The 15,276-nt window shown below is 33.3% G+C and overlaps 3 protein-coding genes across 3 annotated transcripts; all 3 read right to left on the reverse strand.

The window, feature by feature from the left end:
• Nucleotides 1–9,920: 9,920 nt before the first annotated feature.
• LOC107910995 (receptor-like protein kinase ANXUR2) lies at nucleotides 9,921–10,736 on the reverse strand. Its single transcript, XM_016838901.1, has one exon. It carries the CDS (start codon nucleotides 10,734–10,736, stop codon nucleotides 9,921–9,923), a length of 816 nt encoding a protein of 271 aa, XP_016694390.1.
• A 110-nt stretch (nucleotides 10,737–10,846) lies between these two features.
• LOC107910996 (receptor-like protein kinase FERONIA) lies at nucleotides 10,847–11,545 on the reverse strand. Its single transcript, XM_016838902.1, has one exon. The coding sequence runs from the start codon at nucleotides 11,543–11,545 to the stop codon at nucleotides 10,847–10,849; it is 699 nt and encodes a 232-aa protein (XP_016694391.1).
• A 1,047-nt stretch (nucleotides 11,546–12,592) lies between these two features.
• Nucleotides 12,593–14,182, reverse strand: LOC107912683 (receptor-like protein kinase FERONIA). The gene has a single exon (XM_016840983.2). It carries the CDS (start codon nucleotides 13,900–13,902, stop codon nucleotides 12,730–12,732), a length of 1,173 nt encoding a protein of 390 aa, XP_016696472.1. The 5' UTR covers nucleotides 13,903–14,182; the 3' UTR covers nucleotides 12,593–12,729.
• Between the last annotated feature and the right edge of the window lie 1,094 nt (nucleotides 14,183–15,276).

Here is a 15,276-nt window from a genome sequence, read left to right on the forward strand (position 1 = left end):
GTGATAGAATTACTATAGATTTCATATTGGAGTTACTACTATTTCCAAAAAAGAAAGATGTCATTTGGATTATCGTTGATTATTTGACGAAATCTGCAGATTTTATTCTAGTATGTACAAATTTCTCACTTAACAGATTACCTGAGTTATATGTTTCGGAGACTGTCAGGTTGCATGGAGTGCTAGTCTCTATTATTTTGGATAGAGATCTGCGGTTTATATCGCGATTCTGAAAGAAGTTACAAGAAGCTCTGGGTACGCGATTGCACTTTAGCACTGCATTTCACCCTCAAATTGATGGTCAGTCTGAGCGTGTGATTCAGATTCTTAAAGATATGCTTCGGTGTTATGTTTTAGAGTTTGAAGGTAATTGGAAGAAATACTTATCGTTAGACGAATTCGAGTATAATAATAGTTTTCAGTCGAGCATAAAGATGACACCGTGTGAGGCGTTGTATGGTCGTAAATGTCGAACTCCATTATATTATACTAAGCTCAATGAGAAAAAGATATACGGGGTTGATTTGATTTGCGAGACTAAGGAAAAAGTGAAAGTGATCCGAGATAGCTTAAAAGCAACTTCAGATCGTCAGAAATCTTATGCGGATCTTAAACGTAAAGAAATAGAGTTTCAAGTTGGTGACAGGGTATTTTTAAAAGTTTTGCCCTGAAAGAAAGTTCTTCGGTTAGGTCGTAAAGGAAAGCTGAGTCCGTGATTTATCGGGCCGTATGAGATTACTGAGAGAATCGGACCTTGTGCGTACTGATTAGCTTTATCGTCAAAACTTGAAAGAATCCACAATGTCTTCCATGTGTCTATGTTACGGCGGTATCGATCTGGCCCTTCACATGTTATCTCTCCGACGGAGGTTAAAATTCAGCTTGATATGACATACAATGAATAACCGATCAGAATTCTAGCACGAGAGGTGAAATAGTTGATAAATAAAAACATAACCTTAGTAAAATTTCTCTAGCAGTGACACGGAATAGAAGAAGCTACTTGGGAACCCACGGAAGCTATGAGAATTTAATATTCGAACCTCTTTTCTAGTAAGATTTTCGAGGACAAAAATTTCTTTAAGGGGAGAGTTGTAATAGCCCGTTTTCAGTGAAATTGAAATAGTGGTTTTTGGACCACAAATTCAAAGTCAGAAAATCTATTTTATTATTCTTTGATGGTCTACAGTATGATAAAAATACCATATAAAAGTTTAGTTAAGAAATTTTACTGTTTACATGCTTAATTTGATAAAAAGGGCTAAATTGCGTAAAGTGTAAAAGTTGTATTTTAATAGCTAAAGGTATTAAATAGCTATAGAATTTTAAAGTGGAGGTACTTATTTAGTAATTAGCCATTAAGGTTGTTAGTGGATAAGTATGGGTTGTTATTATTAAAATTTTGATTAGTTGTTAAGGTTAAATTAGTAAATAGGTAATAAATGATAAATAAAATAAAACAAACCATCATTATCCATTATCATCATTTTTCACCAAAAATTAAAAGAAAACCTAGCAATGGAAGCTTGAAATTTCAACAAGCTTATTTTTCTCAATTAGGTATGAATTTTTGTCCCGCTTTTGATGATTTCTAAGTTTTCGGGATCATTGTAGCTTAATCTAGCTAGCCTGGGATTAATTTGCAAAACTATTAAAGTATTAGGGTTTTGCAATTGATGAACATGCTTGAATTTTGAAGTTTGATGATAGAAGATGAATGGTTGTTGTTAGATAAATAATTTTTGTAAAGAGATTTTTTGTAAAATTATTAATTGGAGGCTAAATTGAAAAGGTAATAAATTTATGGTAAAATTTGTGAATTTTGTGAAATATATGGACTGCTATTAATATGCATAAAAATTAACTAGGCTTGGGTAAGGATTAAATTGCATGAATTTCAATTTTTGAGCCTAGGGACTAAATTACAAAGAAATTAAAAGTATAAGGCAAAATAGTAATTTTGTCAAAATTCCATGTTGGATTAAATTGAATGAGAATTATATTAAAATGATTAAATTCATTCGTATAGATCCTGTCAGACCTCGTACAGAGTTAGGTCGTGGTAAGGACAAAATATAAGATTAGTCGCCTCCGTGTCTACGTACACTCGTCAAGGTAAGTTCATGTAATTAAGTTGTGTAATTTGTATGCTTTGTTTGAATTAGATGTATATTATTTTCATTATTATCATATATGAATATCGATCGTATATCTGACGACGTACGACAATTACCAAGCCCCGTTTGAACATTAAGAATTTGTAGGATACAAATGACATGTCATTAGGGTTATCGATTTTAGCTCTTATGAGCTTACCGATACTCAGCTCGTATGAGCTTACCATTATTCAGCTCAGAAGAGCTTACCATTTACAGCTCGTATGAGCATATATGTACATGAATTGACAGATTACAGTTCAGTACACCTCATGTGTACTACCCGTGTATCCAATAATATTCTAAATGGTTCAACGAGCATAGTTCTGTTACGAGTCTATAAGAATTCAATACGAACTGGTATAGGTATTTACATGAATTACATAGAATTGATTTATATATGATATATGGATACATGATATAGATGTTACATGTATATGGAATTTGAATAGTGGTTGAATTCATACATGTTTCTTGATATTTTATGAATTACATGACTAACATGGTTGTTGAGGATATGTGTTTAGGCTTTTGGCCAAATTGAGTTGGATATGTTTTGTATGCTTACCTTAAATGTGATTAAATGGTAAGTTAATTTCTTTGTTATACGAACTTACAAAGCTTAAATGCTTACTCTGTGTTATTTTTCGTGTTTTATAGTGATTCGGAAGCTCATTCAGGTTGGAAGCTTATCAGAGATATATCACACTATCCATCGGCTCTTTTGGTACTTTCGGTTAATTAATTCCGATTATAATGGCATGTATAGGTTAATTTAGCCAATGTTGGCATATAAGTATTTTGTTGAGACTAGTCACTTATTTGGCTTGTGTTCGATATATTTCGAAGTGTATATATATGTGACTTTACCATATTAGTTGTATGTGATGATATTACATGTTTTAAACTTGATCTTGGCTGGTTTTGGATGTCTATTTATGACTTGGTCATATGCAAATTGTTGTGTTTAGGTTGGTACCAAATTGGGTGAGAAATATGGCTTGGAAAAATAACTTATTTTCGTTCACACGAGTGTGTGTCTTAGCCGTGTGTAACACACGACCAGGTGACACAGCCGTGTATCCCTTGTATCTTCTTAAGAATACAAGTCAGTATGCTCACTCGACCTAGCACACGGGCATGTGGCTTGGCCGTATGAGCCATGTCAGTGAGTTACACGGGCACGGACACGGGCTAGGACACGGCCGTGTGTTCCTATTTCGTATGTCCACATGGCCTAAAACACGGGTGTGTCTCTTGGCCGTGTGAGTTACACGGCCGTGTGACCCCTACAGCTTTGAAAAATTTCAATATTTTCTGAAAAATTCTTTGAGTATCCGATTTAATCCCGACTTGTTTCTAAAGCGTATTTGGGCCTCGAGGGCTTGTATAAGGGACAATATGTTTGATTTCGATTGGTTTCTGACATGAATATTATATAATATGAAATGTTTGAAAAGTCTGTTTATTTGAGCTGTAAACTTCGGTAATACTCTGTAACCCTATTTCGATGATAGATACAGGTTAGGGGTGTTACATCTAGGGTTAATTCAACTTGGGTCTTATCTGATGTATTATCAATCTAGACAATCACATTGATGCCTGTATCTTTTGAGATTCAATCACTCTAATACCTAAGATAAGGTATCTCCCTAATTTAACTTTATAGACGACATAATTCTAACAACCCGATTTTGGGTCTAGTCGGAACAGTGGTTTTGGGACTACAAATCCGACGAGGAAAAATGTACTGGCCTGAATTTTCAGAGGTGTCAGAACGGTGATTCGAGATCACTAAATTCAAAAAATGGGTAGAAAATATTATTAATTTAGTGAGTATAAGTTAAATGTGAAGTTAGGAAAATTTTTGAAATAGTGAATAGTGCACTAGAAATAAATATTAAAATAATTAGAATCGAAAATGAGGTATCGAGACATTGGGGATTTTAAACCGAGTCATAAATATTTTTATAAATATTTATGGAGTGTTAAAAAGTTAGTATTAAAGTTTCGTTGAGAAATTTTAAAGTTCCGATAATAAATTGAACAAAAAGGACTAAATTGTAACAAATGTAAAATTATGGGAAATGATTAAATAGCTTAAATGATAAAAGGAAGAGGGCTTAAAAGTCAAATAGACCCAAGGTCTATTTGGGCTAGACGGCAAAAGCATGAAATCAGCAACAAAGTCAGGAGAATTAAGGGCAAAATTAGAATATTGCAAAATTTACTTAATAAAGTTAGGACCAAAGTGGAATTATCTAGATTTCTCTTTATTTTTCTGCATTCTCATCAGCAAAAACACCATAGAAGGGTTTACTTAATCTGGTTCTTCCTATTTTTACTGCAGGTAAGTTCAATTCTTGATTATTTCTTGAAAATTTTATGTTTTTGTGACTTTTACAACTAGGCCCACTTGAAGAATTCATTAGTTTTTGATTCTATGAAAGAAGTTGAAAGTTACTATGAATATGTGCTGGAAGTATATGATGATTTAGCATGGAATTAGAGCCTTAAATTGTTCATATGCTGATTTTATTGAAAGAATTGAATAGAAAGTGAATGTTTGGGACCTAATCGTAAAAGAGTTTGAAGATAGAGTTATATGTGGAAATTCTAAATTTCAATAGTTTTGTAACAACTTAAAATGTCTAGGTAAAGTATTAATTGAGAAAATTAGATTAATTGAGGGGTTAATTGAGAAAGGACCGAATTGTATAAACTGTGAAATTTGGGGCAAAATGGAAATCAACATTTTGCACTAAAGCAGTTTTGGACAGCAGCAGTAGTCTAACTTTGAAAAATCACCAAAAATTATGGGAATTGAATTAGAGGATGAATAAAATATGAAATTAAAGCTTGTCGAGTCTAGTTTCTCATAGAAGAAACGGTGTAAGTAATGAAATTGTAAATTTTGAGATATTTGAAGTTTAGTTAGACCGAGTTAGAATGAGTTCGGAATCCCCAGTTCTGACTTTGGAAAATTGTTAAAAATTGTAAAAAAAAATTATGAGTTATGGTTTATATGCTTAGAATCCTTAATGAGTCTATTTTCAAAATAAATAAACATAAACATATCTGAATTCTGTACAATGAGATAATTAATTTTTAGTGAAGAGAGGTCAGAACTGTCAGACAGCGAAACAGGGGAAACTTTAAAGAATAAACTGTACTATTTGGCCAAAGTAAAAATTCTGAAATTTTTATGGTCAGAAGATATATGAATCTAGTTTTGGGGAAAATTTACGGATCTTAATTTGGAGTTCTTAGCTCCAGGGAAAAATAATTTAGTGACTCTAACTTAGACGGACAGCTTGAATTTTACATACAAGAAAATAGTGAAAGTACGAATAATGTTGTTTAAATGTGTTATACACATTAAGGGTGAGGAATGGAGAGGAGGTGGAGGAAAATTGGGAAATATATGAATGATTTGTGTATAATTGGTCATATGCTTGATTATAATTGATAAACGATGAAATAGAAATGATGCTTATATTTGTGCATTATTGGTCATGGTTTAAGCTCATGTGTGAAAATAAAGTTTCATAGTATGTGTGTATGGTATATTCGGTATATGATTGGCATGAAATAATGTCATGAATGGTTTATGAATTAACACATGTTGGTAAGCCTGATACATGAATAAGTGTTGTGCTCATCCATGCTTATAATGCTTATGCTATATGTGTATTTGGATGAGATATTTGGTGTATATGCTTAGGCTTTGGCCAAGTAGTGGCTAAATTATGCTATGTTAAATTTATAAGTTATGCATTGAAATGGTTTATCATGTGGTTAGCCCCAAAAAGAGTTATGTTTAAATACACTAGCTTGCGACTATCGTTGAATGATATGTTTATATCTTGTGTGATGTGCATAGAAAACGAGTGTGGAAAGATGATGAAATAATAAGTTCATATGGCTGAAATTTAATGATTAAATGTTAATTTCATGAATTATATAATGTATGATGAGATATATTTATTGTTGAAATGAGAATAAAATAAAAGTGCGAAAATTGAATAAATGATCAAATTGAGCGGAACGCCGGATTTGGGTACTTCTGATCAGTGATAAGTGACAAGTGGAAAGTGATAAGTGGTAGTTTTAGCTACACTTATCTGATCAAGTGACAAAGTGATAAGTGGTAGCCTTAGCTACACTTATCTGATCAAGCCACAAAATGATAAGTGGTAGCCTTAGCTACACTTATCTGACAAAGTGATAAGTGGTAGTTTTAGCTACACTTATCTGATCAAGTGACAAAGTGATAAGTGGTAGCCTTAGCTACACTTATCTGATCAAGCCACAAAATGATAAGTGGTAGCCTTAGCTACACTTATCTGACAAAGTGATAAGTGGTAGCTTTAGCTACACTTATCTGATCAAGTGAAAAAGTGATAAGTGGTAGCCTTAGCTACACTTATCTGATTAGGGACAAGTGATAAGTGATCATACTTAAGACCATAGTTATATTATGGCAAAGTGAAAGTGAAGTACTCAATTTTCCATAACCGTTCCCTAATTTGATTAAGGATGGTAAGTGACAAATTGGCTCAAAAGAATTAAAGAAAAATGGATAAGTGGTAGTGTATTTATACCAGAATGATGTTGTTTTTTTAAACTAAAGTGATATTTTCATTGCAAAATTGAGAATTTCATAAATGTGTTAATGAATGGTATAATCGTTAAACGTTGATTTAAATGGTAAATACGAATTAGTGTTAAACTTAGTGACATTGAATTGTACGTGAATTAAATAGAAATTGCTAGTGATATGATTTTAATTGTGAGCATGAGAAATTACGAATTAAATGAAATGGAAATGGAAATGAAGCATTGATTTACATGAGTATGTATCGGGTCTCGTAGGCCCTAATTATTATGATTATAATATTTTAAAGATATATTGTGAAAAGTTATATATTAACAATTTTGAAAGTTTTAATTTAGATGAAATTTTATAACTCTGTTAAATACGTTTACAAGTGTATGTGTTCTGGTAATGCCTCGTACCCTATTCCGGTGCTAGATACTGGTAAGGGGTGTTACAATAATAGTCATTTAACCGATTTGTTCAATTTCGATTCATCAGACTATATACCTTTTACATTACCTACTAATATAAGTTGCATTCTCACATTATTATTAAACCAAATAATAAAACTTAGTATTAGTTAAACATTAGGTAATTAATGAGACAATATTCACTTAAATTTTGCTTTGCATGCAAAAACTGTTGAGGATAAATACAAACAATACTAATGTGAATAATGGAATTTTATTAAATCAATCTGCTTGAAAAATTACAAGTAGAAAGGAATAATAAACTACACTTAGAGCACTAGATCCTAACACTACATTCCCATGAGTGGGGATCAAACCTCGACCATATTATTAAAAGATGAGGTAAGCAACCACCACACCTCAACTTAGCAATTTTTTTAGTCATATATTTAAACATCTTTTTAAAATTGCTTAGAAAGAAACATTTGATTTTTGCAAGTTGATATTTTAGCAGTTATATGAGTAATTATCATTGGGGCAACTAACAATTGAAGAACAATAATACAAAAAGATTGGTTACGCAATTCAGTTTCCATCTACGTCTAAGGAGCTTTACCCAAAAAGATAATCTACAATCTTCAACCATGTACTGGTGATGATTTAACTCATACTACTCACTATGGTTAAGAACCTTTAATGTTTATATCATTCTCTGCTAAATTTTTCATGAAAGCTCAATTGTAAAATTAAATGACTCACTTATATTTTACTTAGAAAATGCACTCACAAAAGAGTTTCTAATTGAACAAAATAAAGTGCTAACTTTGTTACCAACTAAGGGTGGGTTTGGATGAGCGGTGCGTTTACCTGCGGTTAGTGTAAAAACAGCGGTGGCGGTGAGATTAAATACTGTAGCGTGAGACAAAAAGTAAGTTAAACGCACCGTACCGCACCCAATCGCCCATCCAAACCCACCCTAAGTCAAGCCTTTAATGTATAGTGGTTTAAGGCACGCTAAAATACAAACTAGTTACCATACCAAATCCCACTAAAGTATCCTATAAAATAGGTTACAATTATCTTAATAATTTTCTTTTAATTTGAAATTTGAGTTTTAGAGTAGAGTAGGTAAATTTTTGTGTCAGGTTTAGGATAATTTCACTCCCACCCCGCTCTAACATATTTAGAAAACTATTTTTTTTATTTTATAAATAGTTTTATTTTTCAATTATAATTTCATAATTTTAGAAGAATTTATAACCTATATTTAAATTTTGTAAGTATTATTTCATATATTTTGTTATAATTTCATAATTTTATAATATATTTGGTTTAATTTTATAAAAATTAGCATACTATAAAACATTATTTAAAATTTCAGAGCGAGATTAAAGAAGTTATAGCGTGATCAGATTAGTGACAAAATTTTTAAATAAAATCAAGTTCAAAATGAGATGTATAAAAATTAGATCAGAACTAAGGTGGGCAAAAAATGGTCTTGATTGTTCAATTGCGATCCCTCGACAAAACTAATTATTTCAAAAGTACTTTGCATTGTAATGGTGTTTCTTTGCCAGATTTGTCATTTAGGGTTATCTATTTCTCTTTGTTATATGTTAAAACTTCTCTTGATTTGAGTGCTTGTTGGTGTTGCATCAACTATTGGATAAGGTCCTTATTTGTCATAGGTGGTATGCTGGTCATGTATTAAGCACATACTAAGGCAATATATCAGATTCCTATGATACTTGGATAGAGAATTGAAAGCATTTAATCTTTCATGTCAACCTCATCAGAGCAGTATGCTTCTATTACCTGGAGTGGCCCTTTTGACAGCATGGGTCTCCTCATCCTCACAATAGGGATTGGACTTTGAGCTACTCAAATTTTGGGATTCTAAAATTTTCTGCTTTGCCTGCAGTGGCCTAATAAAGACATCAAGTAAGTTTGCAATCTATGATTTCAATTAAGCAAAGCAAGAACTGCAAAATGCGACCAAGAGAAGGAATGGTTTTGAACAAATAACTTTGACAACTCAACATACAACCAAACTCGGCAAAGATTGCTCTTTAGTTGACTATTACTAGACATCTACAAAAGAATATTAATCCCATCCAAACAATTTATCGAACATCTACCCTGCAAAAGGAAAAATCCGAATCCATAATCCGCGATAGTATACCTGATTCAGAAATCTAAATCTAGTTATCTGCAAAAGGAAATTGAATTCTATAAATCTGAATCGATAAAAAAAAACAAATAAAATATCCACATGTATTTGAATTTGCACGATTCATCGTCCATATCTCACAATTTAACGAACAAATTATAGCAAAGAAGCTAATTAATGTCGGAGTGTTAAGATTTACAGAGCAAGGTGACCTTATTTTCATTTAACTGGGAAAAGAAATATAGAATAAGAAAAAGGATGGGGGAATGTCCTAAGAGTGCTAAGAGTAGTCCCATCTGAGAAAGGATTGACCAGGACATCACTTTAAACATATATAATTCTGAAAGTTGAACGCCATAGCTACTTGAAACCAATCTAGGCCTCAGGACAGCATATATAGTAATCACTAATTGCTTGTTTTCTGCCAAATTTCCCATGTAGGACCAGGCAGCTTCATTGCAATGATTAGGCGGAGCAGAATTCTGATTGTGGAATACATATCTTTATTGAAGGATGAACAAATGACACCCACCTTTAATTGAACAAGTAAAGAATTAGAGTTTCAGTAATAGATTTCTCATTGTTTATCCCTGATTCAATATCGTTGCTAGTTGTATCACTTCAGAGTCTAGAAACGAATCCGAAATCGTGCTATCTACATCAGAACAGCTATCGAATTCCTGTTCCACTACGTTTCCACCATAAGCAGGAATATCGTTCCTGACAAATAGACAAGGTAGCAGTTCTTCATACTCGTATTCACCTTGATGATCGGCGCTCTCCTTCTCCGAATCAGCTATTTTCTGAAGCTCCAATGCGGCCTCTAGTGCCATCTCTACTTCCCCCATCTCAGGTCGTCCCTTACCAGTCTGGCAAACACAACAATAGGCAATCTCCACAAATTTCTCGAAACATTGAGGGGCTATTTTCTTCTTCAAATAAGGATCAATGATGTCATAGATAGTCCCGTTTTCGATACATTTACAAGCCCAAGAAGTTAAACTTTTTTTAATCCCTTCCAATGTTAGATCAATTGCCTTCCTTCCGCATAACACCTCAAACAAAACAATCCCAAAAGCGTAAACATCAGTTTTTCTGGTCATACGGCCAGTTATATAACACTCTGGATCCATATGAACGACGGTAACTGGTATTTTGATGTTCAAAGAGCCAGTAGGAGAACCAGCTTGGCTCATCTTTGACAGGCTAAGATCGGAAAGCTTAGGATTCCATTCGTCATCCAATAGAATGTTTCTGTTAAAAATGGCCAACCATGCTGCTATTATGTTTTTGTTAAAATGCATGGTACTATGATGATTCTGTAATTTAGTTTGGTTGAGAATGAACTTTGATGTTGATGTTTTGATGGGTTGGTTGAGCTGATAAGTCAGCTTATCCATGTGTACAAGCAATGTTTTTAAAGTTACTAGGCTACTTAGTGGTAGTAGGTAGTAATACTGATGTAGTTGGCTATAAATGTATTGTTTTTCTTATTGAAAAATTAAGCATATCAGTTGTGAAAGTTAGATTGCTTCCTTGCTGCACGTTTGTGAGCAAGTAAATTATTTTTGTTTCTTCCTCCTTTGTTCTCTGTCTTGTTCTTTTTCTTTTTGCTGCTGCCATTGTTCCAACAGTTTCGGCTCCTGATGTTACGATGGATTATCGAATGCTTTGCTCCTGAATGAAGGTAATGCAACCCACGGGCTGCACCACTGCATATCGTTAGCCTCTGCTTCCAGGAGAGTGGATCATTAGAACGATTACCATAAAGATGTTTATCAAGTGAACCATTGCTTATATATTCATAAACCAGAAGCTTTTCATCTTCTTCGTCGCAGAATCCGATGAAAGAGACAAGATTCCGGTGTCGTAGCTGACACAGTAACAGAACCTCGGTTCGGAATTCACGACCTCCTCGCAGTCCAAATGGCCCAAAGCGCTCAATAGTAACTGCGATAGTCCCATCATCAATGATTCCTTTGTATAGATCTCCAAAACCACCACGACCAAGAAGAAAGTCTTCACGGAAGCTGTTGATAGCAGCTTTAATCTCCTTAAGTGAGAATTGTCGGCATAGTCCCTCTGGGAATGCTGAACATTGCTTCCCTGGAGACCTTCCTTTTCCCCTGCTTTTATAGGACTTTGCATTGTTAGGCGATTCATTAATAATGTGGAAGAAAAGTAGAAGGGATTTTAAAGGGTTTTTCATTGCAAGAAATGAAGGAAGCAAGTTTGGATTTGATTGAATGTTACAGTTTCTTCTGATTAGCTTACATTGTTCGTTTCAAATGTGAAATACATTTTGGGATTGAGCATTACTTTGCAACTTTCTGGAAGTGCCATATTGGGTCAAAGCATTGAACTTCCTTGATAAATTTCTGCAGTGTGGAAAGAACTTATTTTTCAGTATGAGTTGAAATTTCAAAGTAAACGGCAATTTAATTCAGAACGCGGAAATGTGTTGACCTTTGTGTCTTCTGGTTTCATTAAGCCTCAAATGATGACTAGAACCTTAGTTTGAGGTGGTGGCAAAATGCGTAAGCATAAACTTAAACATATCAAGAGCACAGAGTTGATTTACACTGTTACTCCTCTGAAATTACATTCTATAAGCCCTTTTTTTACTATTATCAAGTTACCATCTCTTGTATCAATAAAAACTTTATGAAGTTGATTGAAACATGTTTATTTAATACTTGTTTGTAAGCAAGGAGCTCTCATTCAAGTAAACATCTCCCCATGGTGGGCTCAATGTTTCATTAAACTTTCTTTCCAGGAAAGAGGAAAATCCAGTTACTTTGCGGGTAATAACAGTGACATTATCCACTCCCAGGTGTTACCTGTGTAATTTTCTTTCCGAGAACATAATACGAACCGAGAAAGTCTACATTTTGGAGCCAAAAGTTCTTTCAGTTTGGATTCTTCAATTAATGAACAATATTTATCGTCATAAACCAATAGTTAGTACAATCAATGATTTTAGTATAAACACAATATGATCTAAACCTGATCAATAAATATAAGCTCGGATAAATAAATCACTGTCCTCATCCGGTCACCCCTCTATTGTTAATCCATCCATGGTAAGTCATGCAACAATGAAAGAACGCTTGGGAATTGAATTAGCAGACTATCTAAACAGAAATGGCTATCCTGACAAAGCATTTAACTATTATTATTGCGGTTATTTGTTGGGGTTTTGACAGCAGCAAGGGAAGAGAACAAGACAGAGAACAAAGGAGCAAGAAGCTTGATATAATTTACCTGCTCACAAACGTGCAGCAAGGAAGCAATCTGCTGATATGCTTACTCATTCAATATGAAAACAATACTTTTATAGTCAAAATACATCACCAAATATTCAACTAACCCCATTAATCAGTATTGGGACTATTAAAACATTGCTTGTACACAAGAACTAAGTTCATTTTCAACATTATTGCTATCTGAATCTGATAAGTCACTATCAAATTCAGAATAATTATGGCTATCAAGACCCGCAAAATTCCTAAATAAGGCAGAAAACAATGCTTCTTCATACATAAACTCACCAGAAGGATAGATGCTCTTCCATTCGGAATCTGCTCTCTCTTGCAGCTCCAAGGCAAGCTCTAGTGTGACCTCCACCTCGCCCATTGCTGGTCTTAAATTTCCTTTAGTGTGGACACAACTAGAAGCGATTTCCAAATACTTGTTCAAACATTCTGGAGCTATCCTTCCCTTGAGGTATTGGTCAATGGCATGATAAGTGGTTCCTTGGCTTAGGGATTCCATGGCCCAATCAAGCAGATATTGTTTCTCCTCAGGCAGCGTGCTATCATATTGTGGTCTGCCAAAAAGAACTTCGAACAAAACGACCCCAAATGAGTAGACGTCAGATTTTTCAGTCAGTTCCCCAAGCATGGCATATTCTGGAGCTATATATCCATAAGTTCCCGCTATCCTTGTATCCATTCTTATCAAGGCTTTTGACATGCTAGGAGGACCCAGTTTGGACAAGCCAAAACCTGAAAGTTTGCAACACCATTCTTCATCTAAAAGCATGTTTGAGCTCTTGATGTCACGGTGGAATATAGCATGCTTGGCACCGGTGAGCAAGTAATGTAATCCACGTGCTGCACCGATACATATGTGTAACCTATGTTTCCAAGACAGTGGAACGTGATCCTTGCCAATCCCAAAGAGAAAATCAGCGAGTGACCCTCTGCTCATGTATTCTAACACAACGACCATCTCCGATCCCTCAACGCAGAATCCGATGAGGGAGACGAGATGTGGGTGGCGCAACTGGCAAAGCAACCGTCCCTCATTTTTGAACTCTCCTCCTCCTCCATATGACGATCTCATCAAGCGCTTGACAGCAACTATGGTTCCATCATGTAGAGTCCCTTTGTAAACAGTCCCAAAACGAACTTCACCAATAATTGAGAGTGGGTGGAAGTTGTTGGTGGCGGCTTTGATCTGCGCTAGTGAAAAACGACAGCAAAAGCCCTCCGGTAGTTCTAATCGAGGGGACTTTTTCTTTAAACCTAAGAAGCTTAGAAGAGAACCCAAAGGATTCTTCATAGGGACACAATTAAGCAGTTGAATAAAGAAACAGTAGTACTACTTTACGAGAAACAAAAAGTGAAGTAAGTTAGAACTTTCTTGAGAGAAGATATCCAACATTTATTTAGTCATTTAATCGATGCGGTTGAGAGGAAAATACATAGGAAAGATTGTATGCATTTTATGGAAGTTTCTTGGATAATAATAGGGCTGATTTTTAAGTATCAGTTGAAACTTCAAAGTCGTCCAAAATATAGCTTACAACGTGGAAATGTAAGGACCAATACTCCGGGTGTTACCTCGCTAATTTTCTTCCCAAAAGAAAATAATGCCGTTTAAAAAGTTTAATACATAATTTGTTAGTTGAGTTTAACATTTTTTATCTAATGCATTTAGATTTATATTTGATAGAAATTTTACAATTTAATATTTGAAGGTAATAATATTAATTTTTAATATTTAATTTTGAGTTTTAAAGTTCAAAAATTTTTAGTTTTCATAAGATCAAATTTTAAAACTCAAATTAAATTACGTACATCAGATTTTATTTGACAAATTAAACATAATTAAATAAATTCACAATTAGCACAAAATTTATTCTATTAAAAAATTAAGAAAAATTCAAACATAATAATATTAAAAATTAATTTTCATCAAATTAATCCTAAAACTCAAATTACACACTAAAAAGTTAACATTGTTACTTTTAGATGCAAAAATATAAAAATTTTAGTCAAATATTAGTACCAAACAAGACAAAAAATTTAACAAGTGTTACATTAGAAAAAAATGTCAAACTCAAGTACCAAATAATATATCAATCATTTTAAATATTTAAAAAAATGGGTGCCAAAAGTTGATATCAATCACGATAGCAAATTTTGGATAAATATGTCATGAAGGCCCCTATACTAGAAGTCTTAATTGCATTTTGTCTTTTCTACTAAAAAATTTGATAAATTAATCTTTATACTTTACAACAAAGAGTAAATTGGTCAATTCATTAAAAATTCAACTCATTTCTACTGTTAAGTTATTACCTGGTTGACGGAGCAACTAGACAACATGTGGTATGTCATGTTCATGTCAACAAATATTTAAAAAAAAATCCTAAAATAAATAAATTTTGTAATAATTATTTAAAAATTATGTCCAAGTAATTTTTGAAATAATTATTAATATCTATAATTATTTAAAATTAAAATAAATATTTGAATTGCAAATTAATTATTTTCATCGAGTTACAATTTATTTGAATATTTAAAAATTATTACCATGAATTATATTTTATAAAATATAAAATAATTATTAATCTTACATTCTCGTAATCTTATTACGAATCATACTCTAAGATCCAACCAATAAAATTTACCTTTGGTGTAATGCTATCAG

The sequence above is a fragment of the Gossypium hirsutum genome, chromosome D11, assembly GCF_007990345.1.
Source record: "Gossypium hirsutum isolate 1008001.06 chromosome D11, Gossypium_hirsutum_v2.1, whole genome shotgun sequence".
NCBI lineage: Eukaryota > Viridiplantae > Streptophyta > Magnoliopsida > Malvales > Malvaceae > Gossypium > Gossypium hirsutum.

Coding starts and splice junctions, on each gene's coding strand:
- LOC107910995 (XM_016838901.1), bottom strand. CDS start 10,736: ATGGATAAGCTGACTTATCAGCTCAACCAACCCATCAAAACATCAACA.
- LOC107910996 (XM_016838902.1), bottom strand. CDS start 11,545: ATGAAAAACCCTTTAAAATCCCTTCTACTTTTCTTCCACATTATTAAT.
- LOC107912683 (XM_016840983.2), bottom strand. CDS start 13,902: ATGAAGAATCCTTTGGGTTCTCTTCTAAGCTTCTTAGGTTTAAAGAAA.